The 27,647-nt window shown below is 38.7% G+C and overlaps 1 protein-coding gene across 1 annotated transcript in view; it reads right to left on the bottom strand.

Annotated features, from left to right (window-relative positions):
• Positions 1–27,647, bottom strand: part of LOC118002892 (A-kinase anchor protein 6-like) — a 286,565-nt gene that overhangs the window by 121,150 nt on the left and 137,768 nt on the right. Inside the window, exon 7 of the mRNA XM_034993503.1 lies at positions 12,772–12,920. Coding sequence (XP_034849394.1) covers positions 12,772–12,920 — 149 coding nt within the window. The remainder of the gene's footprint in view (positions 1–12,771; positions 12,921–27,647) is intronic.

Genomic DNA, 27,647 nt, shown 5'->3' on the forward strand with positions numbered 1-27,647 from the left:
TGGTTTACTTTCTTATGCTTACATTACCTGCAAAGGTGTGCGAAGTGTTTTTCAAGTGATTTTGTGAAAGACAGAGTCTTCCAGGCAAAGCGCCAGCTACTATACACAAAAACAGAGAGGATCATAGATGAGTGAATTTATCAAGGGTAGCACAGAACTAGTTAACAGTTTTATATCCCTTTGAAGAATATGCTGATTCTATCAGCGGAATTCAGAACGAGGTTGTTTTTTGAATTCTTGGTGACAAAGGCCCTAGTAGTCTCTCTTCTTAGAAGAGAGAGAGGGGCAACTGAAATTGTGGCAAGTGACTCACAATCTTATAAGGGATATAAATATGGGAACTACTCTTTTGGAAGGATTTTCCTCATAAAATTTTCTGTTAGTTGTGTTTCAGTTGGTGTTAACTCATCCACTCAAATATGTAATCTGTTCGATGTTCAAAGTTCTCAAAACGTATCTTTTCAATAACCTATGAATCTGGTATATTCTCTATGAAAATGTTACAAAGCAAACTCCTATGTACTCTAGGAAAGTGTTATAAAGCAAACACATCACCAAAATGGTATTCATTTGGATACTTCTCCTTTAAATTGCCATATACTCGATCTTAAATGGGTCACAATAAAAGAGTTGGACATTCTGCTGTCGGTATAATATTCCCATTTTAGGAGGTTGAAAAGCTTATTCATGTTATGAGGAGAAACAGCCTTCTAACTCAAAGTCCATCTTCATTAGACAAGTACAGAATTATGAATGTTTATTTCACAGAGAATTTAAGAGAGATGCAGACAAAGCTATGAGAAATAAATGTGCAAATTTTCTTTAGTGTTTTTTTCTAAGTTTGGGTTAACTACTCCGGGTAATTGACAAAAATATTTCCCAACATCCTGTCCACCATTTTACTCTGTCTTTTCAAGGTTACAAAAAGATTCCAGGGCTTTTCACCGCAGAAATAAAATACTAACAAGCTTATTCAGTATCATTTTTCTGCAGATTGGATAGCAATACATTATTTGTAAGGCTAGCATAGTTTAAGAAATAATCCTTCCTCTAAACCCTGATGGGAGTTATGTTTGACTAGCTAAGTGTTTGAATACATAAATGCATTCAGCCTTTGGTATTTAAAGTGAGCATCATTAACTCAACATTTCAACTTAAACTTTGCTTAAAAGATAAAGTTTCACCCAAGTGAAATCAATGGGAGGTGTGTGTGAATATATGAGGTTTCAACTTGGCCCACTGAGGAATTTTGATTAAAACAGACAACCAAATGAAGAAATCATCAAAACAGAGTAATTATTGGTTGAAGAAAAGATAACACTAAAAAGTCTTGGCGGTTTTTCTACCTAAGTCTCAGTAACATATATTTGGGAGCATGTAAGACTCCATCTTTCATATGCTTTATGGTTTATTTCACACCAACACATCTAAAAACACAAGACGGGTTCCTAAAATACCAGCTTGTCTATAGCGGGACTTCTATTAAATGATCCAATTTTCCTAGCTTCTTTAGCATATTGATTCTTTCCCCAAATATTCACTAAGTGTTCACTGTTCACATTATTTGCTCAAGGAAGTTTGCCTCTGCTTTTCAAAAAAGACACTAAAGGGAGTGGTAACAAAATCTTGTACAAATATGGTTTAAGTATGTTACTGAAGTAAAAGACTAATCATAGATCCGAATTTCCCATCACCCTTCACTCCATGTGGCATGTAAGCCCAGAAGGGAGATGGAACAGGGGCACCTGCCCCAATCATAATATCATTAAAGAATAAAATTTAGCTTTCTAGACATGGAATCTGATACGCCCAGTTGCATGTAGAATCCCTTTCCACTCTAAACATATTAAAGTGTGGACACTAATTTATTATTTTGAATGAAAATTCATGAGCGACTTCCTCATGAGAAAAGCAGCCTGCCTTTGCCATTAATAAATAAAAAGGAATATGGAGTTCTTTCCAGCAGTAATTTTCTCCACTCCCATTTATGCCCACATACATGTGAAAATGCCTGAGAAAAAGAAAATCAACTCTACAAATTTGTTAATGATTGGCCCTACTTTCTCATGGACTCATGGGTGGCCTGTCCATAAACAGTGGTTACTGTAACAAAAGCCATAGGGCAAAACAAAATTCTCATCTCCAAGGTTAGAAAATATCAATTAGAAATATCAATGTAGATTTCTGGATGTATTTGGAGGATTCTGTTAGGCTGTCAGGAAGTCAAACCCTTATCTAACTTTCCAGATAATATAATACACTGGACTAAGTTCCAGCCAAAGAGCTGGAAAACATTCTGAAGAATTTAGAATCAGAAGTGATTCTTACACAAATAGAGGGACGATACAATGCAAGAGATGATGTCATTTTAAAAAAAGAAAAGAATGAATCTTCCTGTGTCACCAGTTGTGTGTTAGAGGGAACTGGATCTACACAATCTGTTGGCACAGTGGGGTGAGTTGGGCAGCTTACCCACCCTACGCCTCACTGGTTCTCAAAGATTTAATAGGCAATAGAGAATATTTACTCTTATGGTTAGGTTAGGGCACGAAGTAAATAATCTGGAAATTATTCTCTGCCTCCTAATCCCTAACAAAATCCTGGTAGCAGAATTAACATAGAGAGCCCACCTAGAATGATTTTGTTTGTCTCCTCCATCGAGGCCAAGCCTGCCCAGAGAGTGCTGAGCTCAGACTACAAGGTTTTAGTTACTTGTAGGACTGCTCTTACTGAATTATGCTTTGACATCACTTCCTCAGCCTACGTTTAAAAACTGCCTTGGGAATTCCATTTCTCTTGTAGGGATGTACTATCACAGATGCTGTCTTCTCCTTAAAGAGCTACAGGAGAAATTCCTCAGGCCTCAATGGCATAAGAAGTTGTGTTTCCCTCGATTTATACTATTTCTAATCTTAGGACACCATGAATTTTCTGATAGAGGAGACTTTTTTTCTTTTCTTTGGTATGGAAAATTGAGAGCCAAATCAAAACTCCTCTTGAGGACATGCAGAGAATATGCATTTGTTTTCTTACACAGATTTTACTTTTGCTTAACTTACTTCAGTCAAATATTTATCTTAATTTATTGTACATATTTTTGTAAGTTGACTCAAGTCCTTTGTTAAGTAGATGGGGAAATGAAGAAAGGAATAAATTTTAAAAGAGAAGTGTTAAGCTCTGCCCATTACGATGAGGTAGATTAGATTTGTCTTTGGTACCCTCCCATTGTCCCTGCTAGCATCTCTCTGTCTCTTCAATGGGCCTCATCAACTCTCCAAAGCAGTACAAAAATTAAGATGGAAGGGAGATACACCTATATATATCTTTATTAGTTGACTTTATTGTTAACTTTGAAGTAGTAGTTCCCTAGAATGTATGCTCTGCCTCTCTGGTTTGCCCTTTGCTAGATACTGGCATGGATAGCATTAGATCACTCAAGTGGAGGGCTGTCCAGGTCTAAAATTAGTTTAATGTATTTGCACATTAAAAGGGTATAATATTGTGACTCCAATGAATATATTTCTACTGGTGAGATTTTTTTTTTTTAGCCCAGAAAGACCTATTTTAATGATTGCATAGTACCCAGAATCAGTCATCCAGAAGGTAGCCACGTACTTCTTGCTCCTTTTGACTGCATGCTGTTTGTGATCTTAGTATTTAATAACATCAGAGTACCAAAGATGGAGCGAAAACAACATGAAATGCACACCGATCAGCTATCCATTAGATTGAGACAGGACAAGAGTCAGAGGAAGAAAGTAGAAATTCAGGGTGAAAATGAAGTTTCTTTGGGTTGCCTAGTGATTTATCTGTGAGAGCATTCTCAACGTGAGCACAAATGAGAGACAGCACTTCATTTTATGGCTGGTGTGTACCAAAAAGAAGACATTTTATGTAGCAACATTCCAAAAACACCCATTGGGCACAAATTCAAAATGCTCATTCTGTGTGTGTGTGAGAGAGAGAGAGAGAGAATACAAGTAAGCATCTATGTTCATCTACCTGCGACAGCGATATTGTTGGCACGGTGCTCAACAGAAAACCAGGAAGATCACCCTGCAGCAGTAAAATCCAGGGTGATTATATCTCTTCTCAGGTGGTTAAAATTATTCAGTGTATCTTATTGCTTAATTAACTTAGAGAATCAAATTTGATCTTTAATCAAACAATAGTTTAAATAGTGATGTATTTGTTTTCATTTGTCAAAATCATTTCCCTTTGGCAATGCTTTATACATATCTGTGTGTGTTTTTTCATACCAATACAGAGATGCTTCTTTTTCTGAAGGAAAATGGACTCATCTTTCCTGCCAAACTTAATCTTTTGTCTATTTAAAAGTTCATTTAGTTCAGCCTATTGTGCTTGGGAATTATCTATATATCCTGTTTGTATTTGGGAGTAAAATTTACACCAAAACCTTGCATGGTGAGGAGTGAATTACTTGTATATTCTTAGATACAGGGCATAAACCTTGACTATGTCTACATCTGTAGACATTGCCCGAATTTCCCCATAGCCAGAGGAAGCTTAGCATATGGCCAATGAGACTCTCTTCTAGAACTTTACCACAGGAGTATAAGTCCCTGAGAACTCGCTTAGTATTCCCTCCTGATCCCAGGAAGCAGAGTCAGGAAAGAGCTCCATGCCCTTCTGCTTCAATAACATCAAATTATTATTTATAGTAACTCTCAATACACACACACTCGCACGCATACACACACACCCTCCCTACACAGTTACTGTCTTGTGGCTGAAATCCTTACCTTCCCCCTACCCAACCTTTTTCTAATAGCTAATATCTATGCACCTTTTATGAAAGCTCAGATATTCCCTCCCCCCCCATACATCTCCCTGATCAGGCAGACCTCCTAAGTACCCCCATAATACACTCTATCTCGAATTTTACCCACGTTTCATAAGGATGTATCTATCTGAGCATCTTTGTCTTTCTCCCTCACTAGACTGAAGACTATATAAGTTTTTTGTATCTTTTCTATTCCTAGTACCTCATACCACTCCCTGCAACATAGTAGTTCCTCAATGCATATTTCATTAACTAATTTTTATATGTCTACTACATTATAAATATTTTAGATATTTTCTTATTGATTATTTTATTTCTGTGCTACAAAAAGTATATGGAGTAGGGGGGTAGCGGGATGAGAAAAATAGGTGAAAGGGATTAAGTGGTACAAGCTTCCAGATATGAAATAAATAAGTCACGGAGATGAGAAGTACAGCATGTGGAATATGGTCAATAATATTGTAATAACATTGTATGGTGATAGGTTATAACTACACTTATTACGGTGAGCACAGCTTAATGTATAGAATTCCTGAATCACTATGTTGTGCACCTGAAACTAATATAGCATTGTATGTTAACTATACTCTGGTAACAAAAAATAAAAAATTCAAGAATATGAAGTACACTGGGATAACTATTCCCATTTTACAGACAAGAGATATTGCCTCTTGAGGAAGTTAAGTGTCCCAATCAAGGTCACATAGCAAAAAAGCAGCAGAATGCCAACTTGAACTCCGGTCTCTAATTTTTAATCTAGGAGACACTCTCTCCTCCTTTAAAAAAATTAGACTAGAGAGAATTCATGACTATCCCTAAAGGTAAAGATTATTTGTGTCGTGGGAAGCAATCTGAGCAGTCCTAATTCACTCTAATATCTAGGATCAGAAGCTTTTACCTGCAGCTTTTAAAAAAAATTTTTTTTAAAGATTTTATTTATTTATTTGACAGAGAGAGACAGCGAGAGAGGGAATACAAGCAGGGGGAGTGGGAGGAGGGAGAAGCAGGCTTCCCGCCAAGCAGGGAGCCTGATCCGGGGCTCGATCCCAGGGCCCTGGGATCATGACCTGAGCCAAAGGCAGATGCCCCTAACAACTGAGCCACCCAGGAGCCCCTTACCTGCAGCTTTGGGACAGAAAATAATAGGTGACTGTAGCCTTAAATTCCTGCCAATCAAGATACTACCTGGAATTCTCAATGATGGAGTTTTTATTTTGGAAGACTTGTTTAATATAGCAGGAAAGATTCCAACTGAAAGCAAAATGTTCGGATTATCCATACTTTTTTCAAACAAACATTCCTTAAAGATAGCGTCACGTCCATCTGGGTGAGGGAGTAGTTTACCATAAAGTAAGTTCCTACCTCTCTCAGCCTCTGCTACCCGAGAGTTATCACACTGTCCTTGTTCGTGGTTGAGGAGCCCCAAACATTCCTGAGCTCCAGACCTGCTCCCTGGGCATTTCCGCTTGGATGTTCTACAGACCATCTAAAGAGCTATGTCTCCAACACTCAGCTTCTTTCCCCCACTCCTGCTCCTCCCCTTTCTTCCCCACCTCAGTGAGTGACATGTTCATCTGCCAGAGTGCACAAGCCTGAACCACGGAAGTCCATTCTTCAATTCCCCCTCCTTTAATGCCCCCTACCCACTTGGTGCCCAAGGCCTGTCTTCAACGTCCTTCTTTCAGTTTCCATTGGAAACTTTGAGTTTCCATTGCTATGGTCCTAGCTCAGGCCCTATTTGTCACGTGGATGACTAGAATAGCATCTTGATGGAGCACTGCCTATTCTTGCCCATGGCAGTCTATTCTCCACACCACTGCCAGCATATCATTTCAAAACTGACACGCCGGGCAGTCTTTACTGGTACTAGAGGTTTGTACATACTGCTGTGTCCGTGGGAAGCATTCTCATTGTCACTTCTGGCCCTGAGGCATATTCCATGACACTTCTGGAAGATTTTCCTGATTTACATCCATCTGCCACACACTGTGTCCCATTGTCTCTACATCCCCAGTACAGCCTGCACCTAAAAGTTGTTCAACAAATACTCAACGTTAAATGACACAAAAGTCATTTGAATCCAAATCCTCCCATTTTCTTTCTCCTCCCTGAACTACAGTTAGAACATCAGAATGGCTCCTTTCCCTCTCTTCCTCATTCCCCTCACCTGATGGGCCATCATCGATTCTTTCTGGCTTTAGTCTCCAATTCAGTCTCCACATTCTCAATTAATTTCTCAACTAAAATCTTCACTGACTAAAGCAGTGTCCTCAAATAGCAGCATCAGAACCACCTGGAGGGCTCATTAAACAAAGGTTGCTGGTCCCCAGATCTAGACTTTCCAATTTAGTAGGTCTGGAATGGGACTAAGAATTGGCATTTCTGACAAATTCCCAGGAGATACTGATGCTGCTGGTTCAGAGAACACACTTTGAAAACCACTAGTAAAAAAGGTTCTCAGCTGGAAGTGGGCATTAGAACATATTTATATCTTGGCTCAGGCCTGCCTACTGATGCAGAATTTTCAGTGGGGTGGGGCAGGAAGGCATTTCTCGGCTTAAAGGCTCCTCGGGTGATTCTGATGCACTATCCTGGTTAAGAACCATGAATTCAATGATTAACTCCAGGAGCAGGACATCACCTTCTTCACAAGCCTTATTTTTCACATGCACCCAACTTGCCATTTTGCTTTCCAGTCACATGGAACCACAAGGCAGCCCGATGATTCCAGACCTTCGCTCCCTCTTTCTGAGCCCCAGATCACTTTTAGCTACTCATTTGTGCATCCATTCATTCACTGAGCATCTAGCACACACCAAGGACCAGATGTAGGGCAGAATGTGGTGAGCGTGACACATGCAACTTGGCCTCATGGAGCCTACCCTGTTGCTCTAAGCTCCTCTAGCACCCTCTGCTTCCCCTTTTCTCTCATTTCCCAGGTAAATACTGGCTTACTGTCACACTTCCTTGCTGGACGGTAAATTTCATGAAGGCAGGGACCGTGGTCTGTCGTTGGAGGTGCCCAATAAACATTTGTTCAGATTAAACTGAAAAGCTCTTCCCCTCACCCAGCCTTCCTTCTTTCTCTTTTCTTTGAGTATAGTTGACACACTACCTTACGTTAGTTTCAACTTAGTGATTTGACAGATTTATATGTTATGCTATGTTCACCATAAGCATAGCTACCATCTGTCCCCTTACATCACTATTACGATATCACTGACTGCATTCCTATGCTCTGCTTTTTATTCCTGTGACTTACTTCATAATTGGAGGCCTGTATCTCTCTTTCCCCTTCACCCATTTTGCTCACTCCCTCTCCCCTCCCCTCTGTCAGTCATCAGTTTGTTCTCTGTAGTTATCATTCTGATTCTGCTTTTTGTTTGTACATTTTTTTAGATTCCATTTATGAGTGGAATCTTACGGTATTTGTCTTTCTCAGTCTGATTTATTTCACTTAGCTAATACCCTCTAGGTCTACCCATGTTGCTTCAAACGTATGATCTCATCCTTTTCTATGGCTGTATAATATTCCATTGTGTATATATGCCACATTTTCTTTATCCATTCATTTACTGATGGACATTTAGGTTACTCCTCTGCCTTGGCTATTGTAAATAATGCTTGCAATACACATAAGTAAGGATATACAATGGGGAAAAGACAGTCTTTTCAATAAATGGTGCCAGGAAAACTGGAGAGCTACATGTAAAAAAATAAAACTGGACTACATTTTTTTTTTTTTGAGAGCGAGAGAGAGAGTCGGGGGGAAGAGTAGGGGGCAGAGGAAGAGAGAGAATCTTAAGCAGGCTCCATGCCCAGTGCAGAGCCCAACACGGGGCTTGATCTCACAACCCTGAGATCATGATCTAAGCCAAAATCAAGAGTCGGATGCTTAACCGACTGAGCCACCCAGGTGCCCCAAAACTGGACTACTTTCTAACAGCATATACAAAAATGAATTCAAAATGGATTAAAGACCTAAATGTGAGACCTGAAACCATAAAAATCCTAAAAGAGAACACAGGCAGGCAGTAATTTCTCTGACATCAGCCGTAGCAACATATTTCTAGACACATCTCCTAAGGCAAGGGAAACAAAAGCAAAAATAAACTAGTGGGACTACATCAAAATAAAAAGCTTTTGCAGAGCAAAGGAAACCATCAGTGAAACAAAAAGACAACCTACTAAATAGGAGAAGATACTTGCAAATGCTCTATCTGATAAAAAGTTAATACCTAAAGTATATAAGGAACTTATGTAACTCAACACCAAAAAACCAAATTATCCAATTTTTAAAAATGGGCAAAGCACTTAAACAGACACTCTTCCAAAGAAGACATACAGATGGCCAACAGACACATGAAAAGATGCTCAACATCACTGATCAAGCCTTCTTTCAAAAATTGTCTCCATAGTCCTCTCTCTGCTGTTTTTCCTGATCTGCTCCAACTCCCCCCCCACCACAGTCAGAATTGAGCTCTGCCTTCCATGAGCCACAGCCCCTACCCCATAAAGACTTCTAACTTAGCACTTGGGATCCTTTAGTCTATGTTGCTTACAAACTAGCTCCTCCTACCAAACTGTGAGCCTCTCCTTTTGGCCTTTAATCTCTGTACTTCCTATTAGTAATATTTGGCAAATTAATGAAGTTGATTTTGTTTTCACTTAATCTTACTTCCCAATGTTTTTGCCCAAGCTTCCTTGTGGCTTTAATGAAATCTCCTTAAGACTCTTCAATTTCTCCAGAGTAGAAAAATATCATAATTTAATTTCATACACTATGGACTATGCACAACGTAGGATTCAGAGGAAAAAATGCTTATCAAGAGTCTGAATGAAATCCTCAGAGAGAAGGCAAAACATGCCTTGATGAACTGTCCACTGCATTCGGACCCAGGGCTTGGCACTGAGGTCTTAGCTCCAACTTAAACAATCATCCTGGGCATGCCAGTCACCCAGCCATTTTGCCTCCCAGTTCTATCATTTATAAACTGAACAAAAGACATGCTTTGTGATCGACAGTAAGTCTTGACAGCAAGTAGGATGCTACTTAATGAATTAAACAGCATCTCTGAAATTCATTTAAAAAAAATGAAATCAGACAACCTCTTGATAGAAAGAGGTGTCAGGAAAAGAGATGGTTACACTTTACAAAATACACAAAAGGGAAGTATTCTTGACAAACTCTGCCCAGGCCGTTGTGCCACTCACACAGTAGGCCTTCAGGGAATATTTCCTGGGCGAAAGAAACAAAACAATCTGTAAGTATTTCATTTAAATTGGCAGGCATGAGAAGCACCAATCTGCTCCCACGGAGAACCATCAGTGACTCATGCATTGCATGTCCCTCCTGGAAGCCAGTTTCCCCGCTTTGCCATGCTGAAGCCTATGCCAAATGTCTCCCATAGGTAAACAGCTCTGTTACTAGTGCTCCCACGGCCTCACATACACTCAGGGAGATCGTTCTACCGCACGTACTCATGACCGTTAAATGCACAGTTCGTAGTTATATATAAGCTCTGTTCTATCACCTTGACACCCAACTTGTCACCAAGCCAGAGAGGTTAAAATTCACTTCTAAGCAATACTGTGGTTACGTAAACTTCCTAGAAATTTAAGATCACATTCTACCTAGCAGCTGAGTCTTCCCTGGAGTAGCTTATACATTTTTTCAGCCACATACTCTTAGTATGCATGTAGACATGGGGAGGAAATAAAAATATATGAATTGCGTCACCAGCTTAATTTTCTCTTTAGTGGATTGGATGTGTGTATATGGAATGAGGACCCTAGAAAGTCCACACGATTCCTTCTGTTGCTTATTGGAAACAATGCTCATTCTATGCAATAAAAGGAATGGTTAATGAAGTTTATGTATCATTGGAGCAGATAATTTTACAAGGCTGTGTTCTTAAGGCTCCAGAATTAAGGATTTGACTGTGGGAGCAGGGAGTCTTGGGGGCAGGACACCCCAGATAACCTCACCCACATGCATTCCTCCAACAATGCTTTTCTGTATGTAAACAGAAAATAGAAAGGAGTATATGGTTTTTGTCCTTAGTATTAAATAGCTGCCTTTTCCTCAGCACACTCTTAAATTTCTGCACAATGCACAGTCTTCAGCACCCCAAGGAGCATAAACAAAGGATATCAGGCAAGTTCACCTACTCCCACATCACAGAACAATGCTTGTTGTTAACTAAGCAATTCCCAGGGCAAATGTATGATGTGTGGAGCCCAGAGTAAGTACTCAGGTTGGGTCCTTGGAATCTGAGGTCAGAAGCACGTGGTGCCCACTCAGTCCCCAGGGCTTTTAGAAAACATGAGAATGTGACCTAAAGTTTGTGCTTGCATCTACACCAAAGACTATTTAGGCATTGAGAGAAATTAAAGCACATTAAAGCCTCAAAACAGCTTATTGTTCATGCTCCAAGATTTAACCTTTTCCTTCTTATTTGCTGCTATGCTTTTCTTCTTATGAGTACTTAGGAATGTCTGCTGAATCACCTAAGATAAATCAAATATATACATAACGTGTCTATGTATAAAATAATCCTGCTAGAGCAGCAAATTATATAGATTTAAAAATTTGAAATTTGAAAAGTCCATTGCCATTTCCTAAATAGAATTATGACTCTTAACCTTTCCCTGGATTCTCAGACCCTGGGTTATATCACAAGACAGAATTTATAATCGGTACTTAATTTGTCCCCAAATATCTGTAACTATAAGCACTTAAAATACAAATGCAAACAAGTGCATGAAAAGATTTCTTTCCTCCTGACTTTTCAGGGAATATTTTGGCTACAGTCACACCCCATAGGTTTATATGATGCTCTTTAACATGTAATGGAACTTGGGGGAACAGTTTCTCCCCCTTGTTGTCTGGCTCATGTATAAAAGTGAAATAGGTTACTGTTTCCATTTTTATGAGTATACTATTATTAAGTCATTAAAATAATGAAATAATTAAATTTACTCTTTAATGTTTTTTTTTTAATTTATTTATTCATGAGAGTCAGAGAGACACAGAGAGAGAGAGAGGCAGAGGCAGAGGGAGAAGCGGGCTCCCCGCCTAGCAGGGAGCCTGATGCGGGACTCGATCCCAGGACCCTGGGATCATGACCTGAGCCGAAGGCAGACGTTTAACCATCTGAGCTACCCAGGCGCCCCTAAATTTACTCTCTAATAATTACCTATAAAATAATAGAATTGAACCAGGAAAGACAGAAAAAGGAAAAACTATATATGTATACATGCACAATATTTGCATAACTTTAAAGCCATTTGGAAATACCTGAATGCATGAGGTAATTATTTCATAGTATGAGAGTTAGTATAAGGTAAATACAGCCACATGTCTCGGGCTGAATGAAACTGGTGGGTCACCAAAGTTGTTCGGTCCTTTCTCGTACCATAGGCAATGCTAGTGCTAGTCTGTTATTCTAATTGACTTTACGTGAAGCCAACTGGCTAACCCAGGGTCTCTAAAGAATTATTAAATATCTACATTGTCAGGAAAATTACGTGCTACCAAATTTCCAGTGAGCTTTTGATATTCTAAAAGTTCCTTGGATAGACTTTAAAATAAGTGGTAAAGTTTAAAAAGGGGCAAAAACACGGAAAAAAAGATTTATGAAGAAGAAAGACCAACACCATGGGCACAGTGTAGTCCCACAAACACTCCTACCAACTCTGCTTTGAAACAGAGATTTGAAACTTGCAAAAAGGCTGCTTTGAAAAAAAAGAACCACCAAGTTAGGACATTCTGGGTTAGATGACAGGGACTGATAAAATCCACAGTCTTCCATTCTCACACAAATGCAACAGGACATACATGCCTACTTCCCGAGCCTCTCCTGGTCTGTTTGCTAAGGAGGAAATGCCTGCCACACACCCACCAGTGGAGAATCATCGAAAAATAGAGATTAGTGACAGTCAAACAACAAAAAATAGCTCCCTACCCATTGCCTCCCACTGAATGAACTTTGGACATATCGGCAAACTCTTCTTTCCTCTTACTGCTGCTGGTGTACTGCTCACTGTAGAGCTTGAGGGACATCTGCTCAACAGCATCTCTTTGTGCTTCCAGGTAGCATAGTTGAACCTCAGCCTGGAGAGAGAAACAAAGAGGAACTGCTGTTAATCCAGAAGGAATGCATTTCAAGTGATGTGTAACAACTCAAAGAATGGGAATTGTTCACATCATTATACTGCTCCTTTTTGGGTTGGATTTAATGGGATCAGCTGGGCATAGTACAGAATTATGTTTTAGATCTGAATCTTATAAGTTCCTCCTTAAAATACGACCTGAATAAATGAACTCTCAGAAGACTCAGTAAATATCACCAAATATCCCTGAGATCATAATACTGTATGATGAGATTTTACATGAAAATTTTGTGAAATTCCTTAATAATATTCTTCCTCATATTGCCACATATGTAACATTTATTTTTTAAAGATCTCCCTCCTACCCATACATTTGCATGGACACATATTCTGAACGTTTCTCATTATCTTCCCTGAGAAGAATAAAAAAAGCCTAGTACCAATTGTAATAGATCTTTAGTAGTGACAACAGACTTCCTTTATTCCTGTATTATTATCTTAATTTTAAAACAGAAGGGATACTGATTTTGCTTACATGTTGGTTTGAATTGTTACACCTTTTAGAGTTAGTTGGGGCTTACTGTAGTAAAGAGAGGTAGTAAGTTCACCATGCTGTTTTCTATCAAACCAAGGCCAAAAGAATGCTGAATGATATTTGGCATGGAAATGTATTGAATAAATGCTTTATTTATTGCAGCTGTTATGATCCCTGTGGCTTTAGGGTTCCCCAGAACACCAGATGAGACCAGGAATGCTTGCCCATGGTAACGGGGAGGGAGAAATGCTGAGTTCGTATGCACTGTGGAGCAAAAGAACTCTTCTTTCTTTTGGCCCTACTTCACTAAATCCAAGCACGTCTGTTCACATTTCTGATAAGCCTTAAAACTGCTACTTCTTTCTAATTTAATTGCATATTGTGTTAAAAGCAGTTCTGGGTCAGCTGTTGGGTAGTTGCCAGAATTCTATAATGTTGAAGAAAAGCCAAGTCAGACATGACCTTCTGCTTTTTGTGAGCCACCCAAGGCCTTTTGCCTCATCTCTGGCTTTATAGACTTGACCATGGAAGAAAAAAAACCCCCCAAAAACAGTGTTATAAAGTGGCAGCTGCTTAAAAGAGCAAATCAGGACTCTGTAAATGAAAAGGGTGATTTATGAAATGTATGATCTCAAGCCATTCTGGAGTTCCTATGTTGTTGCCTTCTACAAGCAGCTAATTATGAATTCTGTAGACTATGGAGGAAGAACTTCCAAAAAATGTGAAAATTACTATATTCTTATCATTGAAGTTTCAGAAATCAGTTAAAAACTGTAATCTGTGTTTGGTTCATGTGAATTTTTCTTGCCCAAACTAATTAGTAACACATAGTCAAAGAACTGAAAAACAATAATCCTCCCAAAGGCCAACCCTTTTCTACCTTTCCCCTCAAGACTGTATGGATAATGTGGAGATCATCCCACATCAAGTATTCTATTGAAAACCCCATTTGAATAGTGTATCTCCACCATTCGGTGCCAAAAGCCATGTTTGATCCCTAGAGGTTCTCATTAGTTTTTAACCAACCTAAGGCAACAAGCTGGACCACTCCTTGTTCTGGATAATGATCTCACAAACGTGTGCCACTGGTCACAAGAAGAGTCATCAAGAGTGAGGTCAACTTAATGTAGACATCACTACGAGGGAAAAATAATTGGAACTCATCCCTTTGAGATCCTAGGCCGTTTCTGTGTACAAAAGGACACACCTCTCATATAACAGGGATTCATGGAAAAGAGTCCAGAGAACAATGCTGAGAGCAACTTGAAAGATAATTAGTCACCTTATGAAAATGATTGAAATGTTTCAATGTAAGACTTTTATTGCACAATATCTCAAGGCATTTGACATAGGAAACGTCCCTGCACTAACAAAGAGATGAATTAGATGGCCCAAGTCTTTCCTCTCCATCTCGATTTCTCTCTCTGCTTTCAGTGATTCATTCTTAAACGTGATGATAAAAATAGAACCAAAGTAGCTCCTTCTGCTAAGGTTGAATGGCTTTGCCAGTCTAAATCTCTCTGCAGACTGGTTAAATTTTTCTCATACATTATATCTTAGTCTGATGATAAATTTTTAGGAGGAAGATTTGAAGAAAATACACTTCTTTAAAAAATAGTAATACTGGATCTCTGACTAAAAGGATTTTATTTATTAGCACTTATGATAGTAGTGGACATTTCTGGACTATATTTTACAAATAGTAGCTCAGTTGATTAAATAACATTCCTGCTGTGTTATCAGCAGAATTGGCAACTTACTCATTAAGGAAAATAAAAAGGAATAAAAGAGAATAGATTCAGTGACAGATCAGTCTGTTACTTCCTGATCAGAGAGGCCCAGGGTGCCATCAATGGGAGTAGGTGTATAAAAAGAGCACTGTGGATGAGTGAAACAGATGAGTTGGATTTGAGTCTTTTGGTTCAAGGGACTGTTGGAATACTAAAATGAGATGTTCAGTAAGCAAGTGGAAATATTAAGCCCGATATATAATCCTAGAAGCAACAGTTGACATTAGGAGATGAAATGAGAATGCGATGGGAGAGCGTAAATGATGACAGAAAGAGGATCAGCTCTCACTTATTCTACTCGAGGTCTGCATTACCCCTTGGCTGACCTAATGTGATGGATTCTCTACCATTCTCCCTCTTTCCTTCTCCACCATCCCCAAATCTGTTTTACAGATGCTTCATTGATTGATTTCTGAATCATAGCTGAGATCACTGGTTATTGTGGCTTCAGGGCTTAATTCTGGACTGCTTTTCTTTATTTATACTATTTTCCATGGCTTTCAATGCAGTCTATGTAGTAATGGCTTCCAATCTTCTCCTCTGAGCTCCATGCTTACATATCTAACCTAACCACCTGACATTGCTACTTGGATTTATTTTAGGCAGAAGAATTCAAAACAGAACTCTCAATTCTCATCGTCACCACAGCCCCCAGGACTTCCTGTACTTAGGTCTTTCCTTTCAAGCAAATGGCACCATGTGTTGCTCAGGTCAGAAAACTGAAAGCCATCTTTAACTCTTCCTTTTCTTATTTCCCAGCCATTTACTCTCTAAATTTCATTGATTCCTCTCCCAAAATGTCTCTCTAGTCTGTCTGCCCAATTGCATTCCTGCCAGCCTCGTCCAAGCCTTCATCCCCTTTCCCCTGTGGTACAACAATTATCTTCTAACGTGCGTCTCTCCTCATCCATTCCTGCCCCTCCAACCCTCCTTTACAGTGGCCACAGTGGTTTTTATAAAACATAAGTTGGTTTCATACTGCATTCAGACAAAAATAAAAAAACAAAACAAAACCCCAAAACTTCCATGCCCCAAGAGATTTGGTTCTTGCCTACCTCAGATGTCATTTTCTACTTGTCTCTGTCTTGATTCACCATGCCCTGTAATCCCTGCCTATTTTCAGTTCTTTAAACAGCTCTTTCCTGTATCAGGACCTTTGCACATATTATTCTCTTTCTCTGGAACATTCTCTTACTAATGTCTTCTCGTCTTCCAGCTCTCAGTTGACATTTTATCTCTCAGAGAGGCCTTCCCTCACTACCCTATCAAAGGTAGATTCACTCTATTTTTTTTCTTTTTTGGAACAGTGTTAATTTCCTTCCCAGAACATAACACAATTTAAAATTCTTGTATTTACTGGTTTATGCTTTTTCTGTCTCTGACTCCAGACTCCTAGCTCCATAATGAGGCTGTGTCTGTCTATCTCCTTTGCTATTTTGTATTCCCCACACCTTGGCAGTATCTGGAACATAAGAAGGGCTCAGGAAATAATTGTTGAGCAACTGAATTGTACATCCATACCTCCATCCATTTATTACTCATATGTTCATTGAGCCTTTATCATGTGTCAGGAACTGCACCAGGGACTGTGGGTACAAAGAAGAATAAAACAAGAAGGGACTACTTTTCCCAAGGGACTACAGTAGAGTGGAGGAAAGAGTTATGCCAATAGATAGCTACAAGTATGCCAAGTGAAATGAATGTGGGGGAGGATGGGAATTAAAAAAATAATTGTCTGAAAGTAAGGAATGGGCAATAAAAGCTTGAGAGGGGTGGCATCTGAACCAGATCTGGGAGTATGGGTAGATTTTGTCAAGTGAAGAAGCAGATAGATTATCTTTATAGGCAGAGTAACTTGTCTGTTCAAAGGCCTAGAGTCATGAAAGGATGCGGCATGTTCAGGGAATGGTGGCTGGAGCTTTGGGGCATTTGGATGAAGAGTCTAACAGTGAAGGGGATAGGCTGTAGAGGATGTCAGGTTAGGAAATTTGGATGCTATGTAACAACATGCCAGCAGAAGATGTCACTGTTTCCGTGATGACCTTCATCTATTTCCATCTCCCTTTTTCTGTCATGGCAAGAGACTCATCTGATGGGTTAGTCCAAATATGCTCATAATGCTCCTACCTCCTGATATACTTTGAGAACACTGCATTGAGAAGGGAATCAAATTTCCATCAGGCCAGTGTCCCAAATAAATGCCTAAGAGGTTCCAGTAACCTCCTATAGGTTACTATAGGAGAGATAGTAACCTCTCCTATCTATCTAAAAGGATAGATAATAAATAATCCCTAGATATCAATTGACACTGATCTATCCTCTTGCCAAAGCCCCATACCTCTGTTCTCTGTTACAGCAAAATCACTTTTACATACACTATATTAAAGGTTATAAACCTTTAATATAATGTTATTGACTGAGTCCCCCCTCCCTCCCAATTCATACGTTGAAGTCCTAACCCTCAATATGACCATATTTCGAGATAGAGTCTTTAAGGAGGGAATTAAGATTAAATGACATCACAAGGGTGGGGCCCTAATCCAATAGGAATGGTGTCCTTATAAGATGAAGAGTATCACACAAAGAAAAGGCCATGCGAGTTCACATCGAGAAGGTGGACATCTCCAAGCCAAGGAGTGATGCCTCACCAGAAACCAAACCTGCCAACATCTTGATCTGGGATTTTCAGCCTCCTGAACTGTGAGAAATAAATTTCTGTTGTTTAAGCCACCCAGTCTGTGGTATTTTGTTATTGCCATCCTAGCAGACTAATACTCATAATAAAGTTAGAAACACTGCCTTCTCATCTGAGGTTGAGTATTATTCCTCCACTGCTTATCATTAATAGCATGCTTCCCCCTTTGTTTTATAAGCACCTAGAGCCTAAGTCACTAGGGATACTCCTCTTTAGATACAGACTACAAATTAATAACTTAATCAGAACATAAGACACAGTGTGCTAAAATATTTCATTTAAATTTGGCTTTGTATGTGGTGATCCAAATTCAATAACCTTCTTTGGGGCCTGAATAATTACTCACCCATATACTTCCCCCTGATATGGTATCTAATAACAAAATAGCTAACCCGTGATAAATTTGGGGGGTTAAATTCCCTAACAATCTTGAGGGATTAAACACATAATTACTTTTATAATCACATATAGACATATCCCTTACCCTGGTCCTAAAAAGCACTAATTTATTTAAGAAATGTCAATTATTTCATCATCACTGCATGTTCCAGCCTCCTTTTCTGGGTTAAGTATCCTGAGAACATTAAAATTAATTTCACTCTTTCTTAACTCATGCTGTTAGAGGTCTGTCTTCTCATTCACACTGTACTTCATAGCTTCCCACTATAGCTACCTGCCTACTTGCATCTGGGTCCACATCCTCTTCCTTCCCCCGTTTCTGTGGAAACTTTCCATATTTCTATCTAAGACCAATTCCTTCACCTGTGCACCAGACCTCCTCTTATCTACATAAAGATGATCACTTTTACAGTAAATTGCCCTTCTTTCCTGCATCAAGTTTTTTTCTCTCCTCTGTATTATTCTCATCAGCACAAGCACATCAGCCAGAAAAATGCCGTTGCTTTTCCCTTGGTGAGGAAAAAAAAAAAAAAAAGGATAGATAATAAATAATCCCTAGATATCAATTGACACTGATCTATCCTCTTGCCAAAGCCCCATACCTCTGTTCTCTGTTACAGCAAAATCACTTTTACATACACTCTCTATATTCACCATGTCCAATTCCTCTCTCATTTTCTCTTGAACACACTCCAATCAGGCTTTTGTCCACATTCCCCATGCCAATGGTCAGCCGTCAGTCCTCAACCTATCCTGACCTGCTCCAGCAGGGCTAGCAGGCATGCTCTAGGAGCACTTGACCCTGTGTGCAAGACAGCTCAGGCCCTAACCACCCTCAGGTCTCCACAGAAATGTCATCTCCTCTTTCAGGTCTTCTCTGATCTCCTGCTTAAAAATTCAACTCACACCCGCCTCCCCCTGCAATCCTTATACTCCTTCATACATATTTGCTGTATCTAACCAAAATGTGTTACTTATTTTGTATTGTTCATCTTCCCCCAGTGGATTAGAAGCCTCATGAGGGCAGGGACATTTGTCTATGTGTGTGTTGCTGTATCAAGAGCACCCAGCACAGCACAGGGTATAGGACAATCACTCTATAAAAATTGGTTGGATAAATCCTACTGAGTTTGAAAATCTGAAATGGCTTAAAACGTACAGAGACATAAAACAGATTGCTTGAAGGCTGCGGCAGCCGCAGCTTGATTTCTGAAACTCTGGGCTTTATTCTCACTTAGAAAGCAGGCTATTTTTCTCTTGGACAAAAGAAAATTATTGAAATATGTATCTTGTTTTCTTTTCTCTAGGAAAAAAAAGGAGAAGATCTTCTTTAATTCAAGAATCACTTGATAATGTTTTATTCAGCTAACAGAGTGATCTTTTTTAAGATTTTTTAAAATTTATTTATTTGAGACAGAGAGAATGAGAGAGAGAGAGCACATGAGAGGGGGGAGGGTCAGAGGGAGAAGCAGACTCCCTGCCGAGCAGGGAGCCCGATGTGGGACTCGATCCAGGGACTCCAGGATCATGACCTGAGCCGAAGGCAGTCGCTTAACCAACTGAGCCACCCAGGCGCCCTAACAGAGTGATCTTATATGTCATATATTATATTAGAAACTAACCAGGACAGTCACACACATATAGAATGAAAACTTTAGCTCTTGTCTTCATGTGGTAATCTTCACAATGCGTTTCAAAACAAGTTTTAAGTCTTCTGGGTAGGAACTTGTTTTAGCTTAATAAAATCTGATTTCTCATTAAAAAAAAAAGGAAGAGTAATTTAAGCTTTTGGAGGAGACATGAACAATGCCATAGTTTGTTTCTGGAAGAGTCCACAGTTAGGAAAATCCTTTATACAATGAGGGGGGTGAGAGAAAGAGAAGACTGTATTTTTCTGGTAATAACTTTGTCATTTGGAAATATATTCCTACTTTTACTACACAGACTTCTCTTAACCTTTGATGTAGTATCTTTAAGCACACTCCTTTTTCTCTTCCTTATATATTTACTATGACTTCTCTCCCCGTACCACCCCCCCACCGCCTTGTATCCCGTTCATGCAACTGGCCCAGATTGCCCCTTCTTCTGGAAGCACCTACAGGTCTCAAGACCCCATGGGTCCTGACAAGGACTTCCAGGGTTGGTGAGAATCTACACTTGTGAATCTCCATGATTTTGTTTGGTAGAGCTCCCCATACTCCTGGATTTAGAGCTATCACCTTTACAGTGCTACTGTTTTTTTCTCCCCCTGCTCAAGATCCTGGTTGTTTGGTACATTTTTGCCTTTGTCATCATAGTAGGTGGTTCATAATTTCCTTTAATAACTCACCTTTGGGACTGAATTCAAAGTGTATCTCCTTTGAGGAGGGTTTGACATAACAGTATAGAAGAATCCTGAACTCACTTCCTCCCATGAACACAACAAATATACAGCTACATATGGAACAATTTCATCTGAAAAGGACCTGAAAGCTAACTGAGCAGCACTTCCACGGCAAAGGATAAAAGGGCCATATTGAGAGGGGTGGGATAGGCAGAGACACAGTCTAGAAAGAAATCTCATCTTAGGTGCCGCTGATGAAGGAGAATTGGAAGGCAGGCAAGCAGGGACAGGAGGCCCCTGCCCTAAGAGGAAACCACCCTCACAAAGATTTTATACCACCCTGGAAGGAACCCTCCACCCTTTCCCATGTGACAGATAGATGACAACAACCTGATTAGATGATAGGCACAGGGAGGGTTAGTCAGATTAAAACAGCCTGCCCATGGGCGCCTGGGTGGCTCAGTCGGTTAAAACAGCCTGCCCACAAATCCATAAAAACCCCTAAAGCCCATAAAAACCTCTTGGATTCCCTTCCTCCTCAGTAGCTTTGTACTATCACTTTGCTATTGTTCAGTAAACCTTGTTTTGCTGCCCACCACTGTGTCTGGTTTTCCTCTTCAATCTTCAAAGTGATGTGACCAAAAACAGCAGGCACCGATAGAGGAAAAACCCTGTAACACCATGACCCACAGTCAAGAGGGATCTCGTAATATGAAGCTTATCCCCAAGGAGCAAGGGGTTTTGACACCCTAGCCATTGGGAACTGCAATGGAGACATGAGCCCCTAAAGTGTCTGGTCTTGAAAACCAATGGGACTTACTTCTAGGAGAACCATAGGGCTATAGCAAATGTAAAATCTACTCTTTTTTTTTTTTTTTTTAAAGATTCTATTTATTTATTTGAGAGAGAGAGAATGAGAGACAGAGAGCATGAGAGGGAGGAGGGTCAGAGGGAGAAGCAGACTCCCTGCCGAGCAGGGAGCCCGATGCGGGACTTGATCCCGGGACTCCAGGATCATGACCTGAGCCGAAGGCAGTCGCTTAACCAACTGAGCCACCCAGGCGCCCCTAAAATCTACTCTTAAAGGGCCCATGGACAGACCCAGTAGCCTAGGGACCTAGCACAAAAGCAACAGTTTGAAAGGCACCTCAACCATAAGGGAAGGAAATTCATTTGTTAATATTAAAGTGTCTTCCAGAAAGGCAAGAAGCTGTTAGAATTCTCTCTGAGGACAAAAGCACTAGTGGGCACCATTTTTGCATTCTGTTTTTGTCTTATTGGTGTTTGCCCTGTGGAGGTACATTTTCATATCACCTCCTAGCTTGCTAGCTCTGGTGGGAGTGCCCACCCCCAGTAGCTGCAGCCATGGCCAGCCTGGCTGAACACACTGTCCCCACACACCACAGCCATGAGTCCTCAGGCACCATAGCAGGGCTGGCTGAGTGCTCTCCCCCATGTTTTCAAGTCTCACTCCACCCCACCATATCTGGTGGGAACATGAAACACACACAGGGGATGCTCCTTGAGCATCTGGCTCTGGTGGCCAAGGGGAATGTATTTCTGGTTCCCATACATCTGAAACAATTGAATAGATAGTCTTTGGCAGGCTACCACCCCCAGGGCACTACACAAACACAAGACTATAATATACCTCCAGTCTTCATGTAACAAAGCCCTATCTTCTTGTCCTGGAGCTTCAGGCCTGAGGGGCAGATTTTAGGTATGCCATATATCCAGAAGCTACAGAGGTACCCCCAGGGAACATGGGTGGGAAGATACAATAATTGCATCCTCCTTTGGTCTCACCAAAGCTTGCTGATACCTCCCAGAAAGGTGCTTATACACATATCTAAAGCCATGATACTTGCAACTGCTGCCCAAAGGATACCTCCAGATCTCCTGGTCTAGAAATCAGCATGATTACAGACCCACAAGACTGTAGATATTTAAATATCTTAAAAGATGCTGCCTGAAGTTCTGGCTTACAATTCCCTAAAACTAGGCACTGTCTTAGATCCCTCCCTTTGGAACACTGAGAGGTTTTCACACACTCTTAATAGCAGAGAACTATCAACAACAAATCAGGCTACTTAGATAATCACAAAAGTCTGAGAAACAACTAAAAGCTAGAGCAAAATTGGACAATAAGTTCCATCACCTATACAGGGCCATTCCTTCAAGACTTGGAGAGGTGGCTGTTTCATCTAATACACAGAAACAAAAACAGAGAGTCAAGCAAAATGAAGAGACACAGGAATATGTTCCAAATTAAAGACCAAGATAAACCTCAGAAAAAGACCTTAATGAAATGGAGATAAGTAATCTACCTGATAAAGAATTCAAAATAATGGTCATAAAGATGTTTAATGAACTTGGGAGAATGGATGAACACAATAAGAACTTCAACAGAGATAGAAAACATAAGAAAGTACCAAACAGAACTCACAGAGCTGAATAATACAATAGCTGAACTAAAAAATACACTGGACAAGTTCAACATCAGACTAGAAGAACTAGAAGAGAGGATCAGTGACCTGGAAGACAGGGCAGTGAAACTCACCCAAATAGAACTGAAAAAGAAAAAAAAAGAACTTTAAAAAGTGAAGATAGCTTAAGGGACCTGTGTGACAACATCAAAAGGAATAGCATCAGCATTATAGATGGAGAAGAGAGAGAGAGAAAAGGGGATAGAGAAGTTATTTGAAGAAATAATGACTAAAAACTTCCCTAACTTAGAGAAGGAAATAGACATTCAGGTCCAGAAAGCATAGAGTTCCAAATAAGGTGAACCAAAAAGATTTACACCAAGAAAGACTGAAATTAAATATGCCAAAGGTTAAAGATAGAGACAATACTTAAAAGCAATAGGAGAAAAACAACTTGCTACATATAAGGGAGCCCCCATAAGGCTATCAGCTGATTTTTCAGCCAAAACTTTGCAGGCCAGAAGGGAGTGGCATGATATATTCAAATGGCAAAAGGAAAAAACTTCAAACCAAGAATACTGTACCTGGCAAAGCTATCATTCAGAATTAAAGGAAAAATAAGGAGTTTTTCAGACAAGCAAAACTAAAGTAGTTTATTACCACTAGATTGGCCTAACAAGTAATAGTGAAGGGACTTCTTTAAGGTGAAAAGAAAAGGTACTAACTAGTAACAAGAAAACATGTGTAAGAAAAGCTCTCACTGGCAAAAGCACATATACTGTAAAGGTAGTAGATTACCACTTAGAAAGCTATAAGAAGATTAAAACACAAAAGTAGTAAAATTAATTATAACCATAATAATTAGTTAAGGGATACACAAAATAAAAAAATGTAAACTAGTATATCAAAAACAGAACACATTGGGGAGGGGAGTATAAATGTAGACTTGTCAGAATGTGCTTAAACTTAAGATGCTATCAACTTAAAATAGACTGTTACATACATAGGATATTACATGTGAATCTCATGATATCCACAAAGCCAAAATCTACAATAGATACACAAAATATAATGAGAAAAGAATCTAAAGAAAACAAAGAAAATCACCAAACCACAATAGAAGAAAGGAACAGAGAGGAACTACAAAATCAACAAAATGGCAATACATACATACCTATTGATAATCATTTCAAATATAAGTGGATTAAATTTTCCAATGAAAAGACAAAGAGTAGTTGAATGAATAAAAAGAAAAAGATCAACCTACATGTTGCAATAAGACACTCACTTCAGATCTAAGGATACACACAGCAAGTAAAAAGCTGAAAAAAGATATTCCCTGCAAATAGAAATAAAAAGAAAAATGGTGCCACTGTACCTATATCAGAAAAAATAGATTCTAAGGCAAAGACTGTAATAAAAGGCAAAGAAGGCCATTATATAGTGACAAAGGGGTCAATCCAACAAGAGGATATAACATTTGTAAATTTTTATGCACCCAACATAGGAGCTCCTAAATATATAAAGCAAATATTAAAAGACCTAAAGAAAGAAACTGACAACAATAAGATAATAGTAGGGGACTTTTAATACCACTTACAGCAATGGACAGATCATCCAGACAGAAAATCAATATGGAAATATCAGCCTTAAATGACACATTAGACTAGATGGACTTAATAGATATATACAGAATATTCCATCCAAAAGTAGAATACACATGCTTTTCGAGTGTGCAAGAAACATTCTCCAGGATAGATCATATGTTAGGTCACAAAACAACTCTCAACAAATTTGAGAAAACTGAAATCGTATCAAGCACCTTTTCTGACCATAATGATATGAAAGTAGAAATTAATTACAGGAAGAAAACTAGAAAAATCACAAATATATAAAGATTAAGCAACATTCTACTGAACAACCAATGGGTCAACAAAAAAATCAAAGAAGTCAAAAAATACCCGGAGACAAATGAAAATGGAAATACAACATACCAAAATCTATGGGATGCAGCAAAAGCAGCTTTAAGAGGGAAGTTTATAGCAGTACAGTCCTACCTCAAGAAACAAACAAAAAGAATCTCAAAAAAACAATGTAACTCTACATCTAAAGGAACTAGAAGAAGAAGAACAATCAAAAATCAAAGTTAATAGAAGGAAGGAAATAATAAAGATCAGATTGGAAATGAATGAAATAGAGACTAAAAAGTCAGTAGAGAAGATCAATGAAACTAAGAGATGGTTCTTGGAAAAGATAAACAAAAATGACAAACCTTAACTAGACTCACCAAGAAAAAGAGGGCTCAAATAAATAAAATCAGAAATGAAATAGGAAAAATTACATCTGATACTACAGAAACACAAAGAATTATAAGAGACTACTATAAACAACTATACAACAACAAATTGGACAACCTAGAAGGGATGGATGAATTCCTAGAAACATACAATTTTCCAAGACTGAATCATGAAAAAATAGAAAATCTGGATAGACCAATTACTAGAAAGGAGATTAACTCAGTAATCAAAACTTCCCAACAAATGAAAGTCTAGGACCAATGGGCTTCACTAATGAATTCTTCCAAACATTCAAAGAAGATTTAATACCTATTCTTCTCAAGCTCTTCCAAAAAAGTTGAAGAGGATGGAAAGCTCCCAAAATCATTTTACAAGGCCAGCATTATCCTGATACCAAAACCAGATAAGGAAACTACACACAAAAAAGAAAATTATAGGCAAATATCCCCAATGAGCATTAATACAAAAATCTTAAACAAAATGTTAGCAAACTGAATTCAACAATACATTAAAAGGATCATACAAGATGATCAAGTGGGATTTATTCCAGGGATGCAAGATAGTTCAACATTCACAGATCAATCAATGTGATACGCCACATTAACAAAATGAAGGGTAATTATCATATGATCATCTCAACAGATATCAAAAGGAAAAACATTTGACAAATTTAGCATCCATTTATGATAAAAATTTTCAACAAAGTGAGTATACAGGGAACACATCTCACTATAATAAAGGCCATATATGGCAAACCTATAGGTAACATCATAGTCAATGGATAAAAGCTGAAAGATTTCCTTCTAAGATCAGGAACACTATAAGGATGCCCAGTCTCCCCACTTTCATTCAATATAGTATTGGAAGTCCTAGCCACGGCAAGTAGGCAAAAAAAATAAACAAATAAAAAAAAAAAATAGAAGGCATCCAAATTGAAAAGGAAGAAGTAAAACTCACAATTTGCAGATGACATAATACTAGATATAGAAAAGCCTAGAAACTTTACCAAAAAAAGTATTAGAACCAATAAATGAATTTAGTAAAGGCGCAGGATACACAGTCAATATACAAAAATATGTTGTGTTTCAACATATTAATAATGAACTGTAAGAAAGAGAAATTAAGAAAACAATCCCAGTTACAATTGTATCAAAAAGAATAAAATACCTAGGAATAAATTTAACCAAAGAGGTGAAAGAGGTGAACATTGTATGACACTGATAAAAGAAACTGAAGAAGATTACAAATAAAAAAAATCAATCAATCCCTGGAGGTATCACACTTTCTGGTTTCAAACTATACAATAAAGTTACAGTAATCAAAACAGTATGGTACCAGCATTAAAACAGACACATAGATTAACAGAACAGAACAGAGAGCCCAGAAATAAACCCACACATATATGATCAATTAATTATTGACAAAGGAGGCAAGAATATACAATGGGGAAAAGACAGTCTCTTTAATAAATGGTATTGGGAAAACTGTAGTCACATGCAAAAGAATGAAAGTAGACCATTATTTTATAGTAGACCATTTATTTATAGTAGACCATTCACAAAAATTAACTCAAATGAATTAAAGACTTAAATGTAAGACCTGAAGCCATAAAACTCTCAGAAGAAAACATAGGTGATAAGTTCCCTGACACTGGTCTTAGCAATTTGGGTCCTTTTTGTTTTTGTTTTTTGGATATAACTCCAAAGGCAAGGGAAAAAAGCAAAAATAAACAAATGGTCTACATCAAAATAAAAAGCTTCTGCATAGCCAAGAAAAGCAACAAATGAAAATGAGAAGGCAACCTACTGAATGGGAGAAGTTATTTTCAAATCGTATATCCAATATGGGGTTTAAATCCAAAATAGATAAAGAACTCATACAACTCAACAACAAAAACAAAAAACCCAATTAAAAAATGGTCAGAGGATCTGAACAGACATTTTCCCAAAGGGGACATACAGACAGCCAATAGTCATATGAAAAGATGTTCAACATCACTGATTATTAAGGAAATGTGAATCAAAGCCACAATGAGACATCAGCTTATACTTGTTAGGATGGACCAGACAAGAAATAACAAGTGTCAGAGAGGATGTGGAGAAAAGGGAACCCTCATACACTTGGTGAGAACTTAAACTGGTACAGCCATTATGGAAAACAGTATGGAGACATCTCAAAAATTAATAATAAAACTACCATATGATCCAGCAATTCTGCTTCTGGGTATTTATCCAAAGAATACAAAAACACTTATTTGAAAAGA

The sequence above is a fragment of the Mirounga leonina genome, unplaced genomic scaffold, assembly GCF_011800145.1.
Source record: "Mirounga leonina isolate KUSES-001 unplaced genomic scaffold, KU_Mleo_1.0 Mir_84, whole genome shotgun sequence".
Taxonomy (NCBI): domain Eukaryota; kingdom Metazoa; phylum Chordata; class Mammalia; order Carnivora; family Phocidae; genus Mirounga; species Mirounga leonina.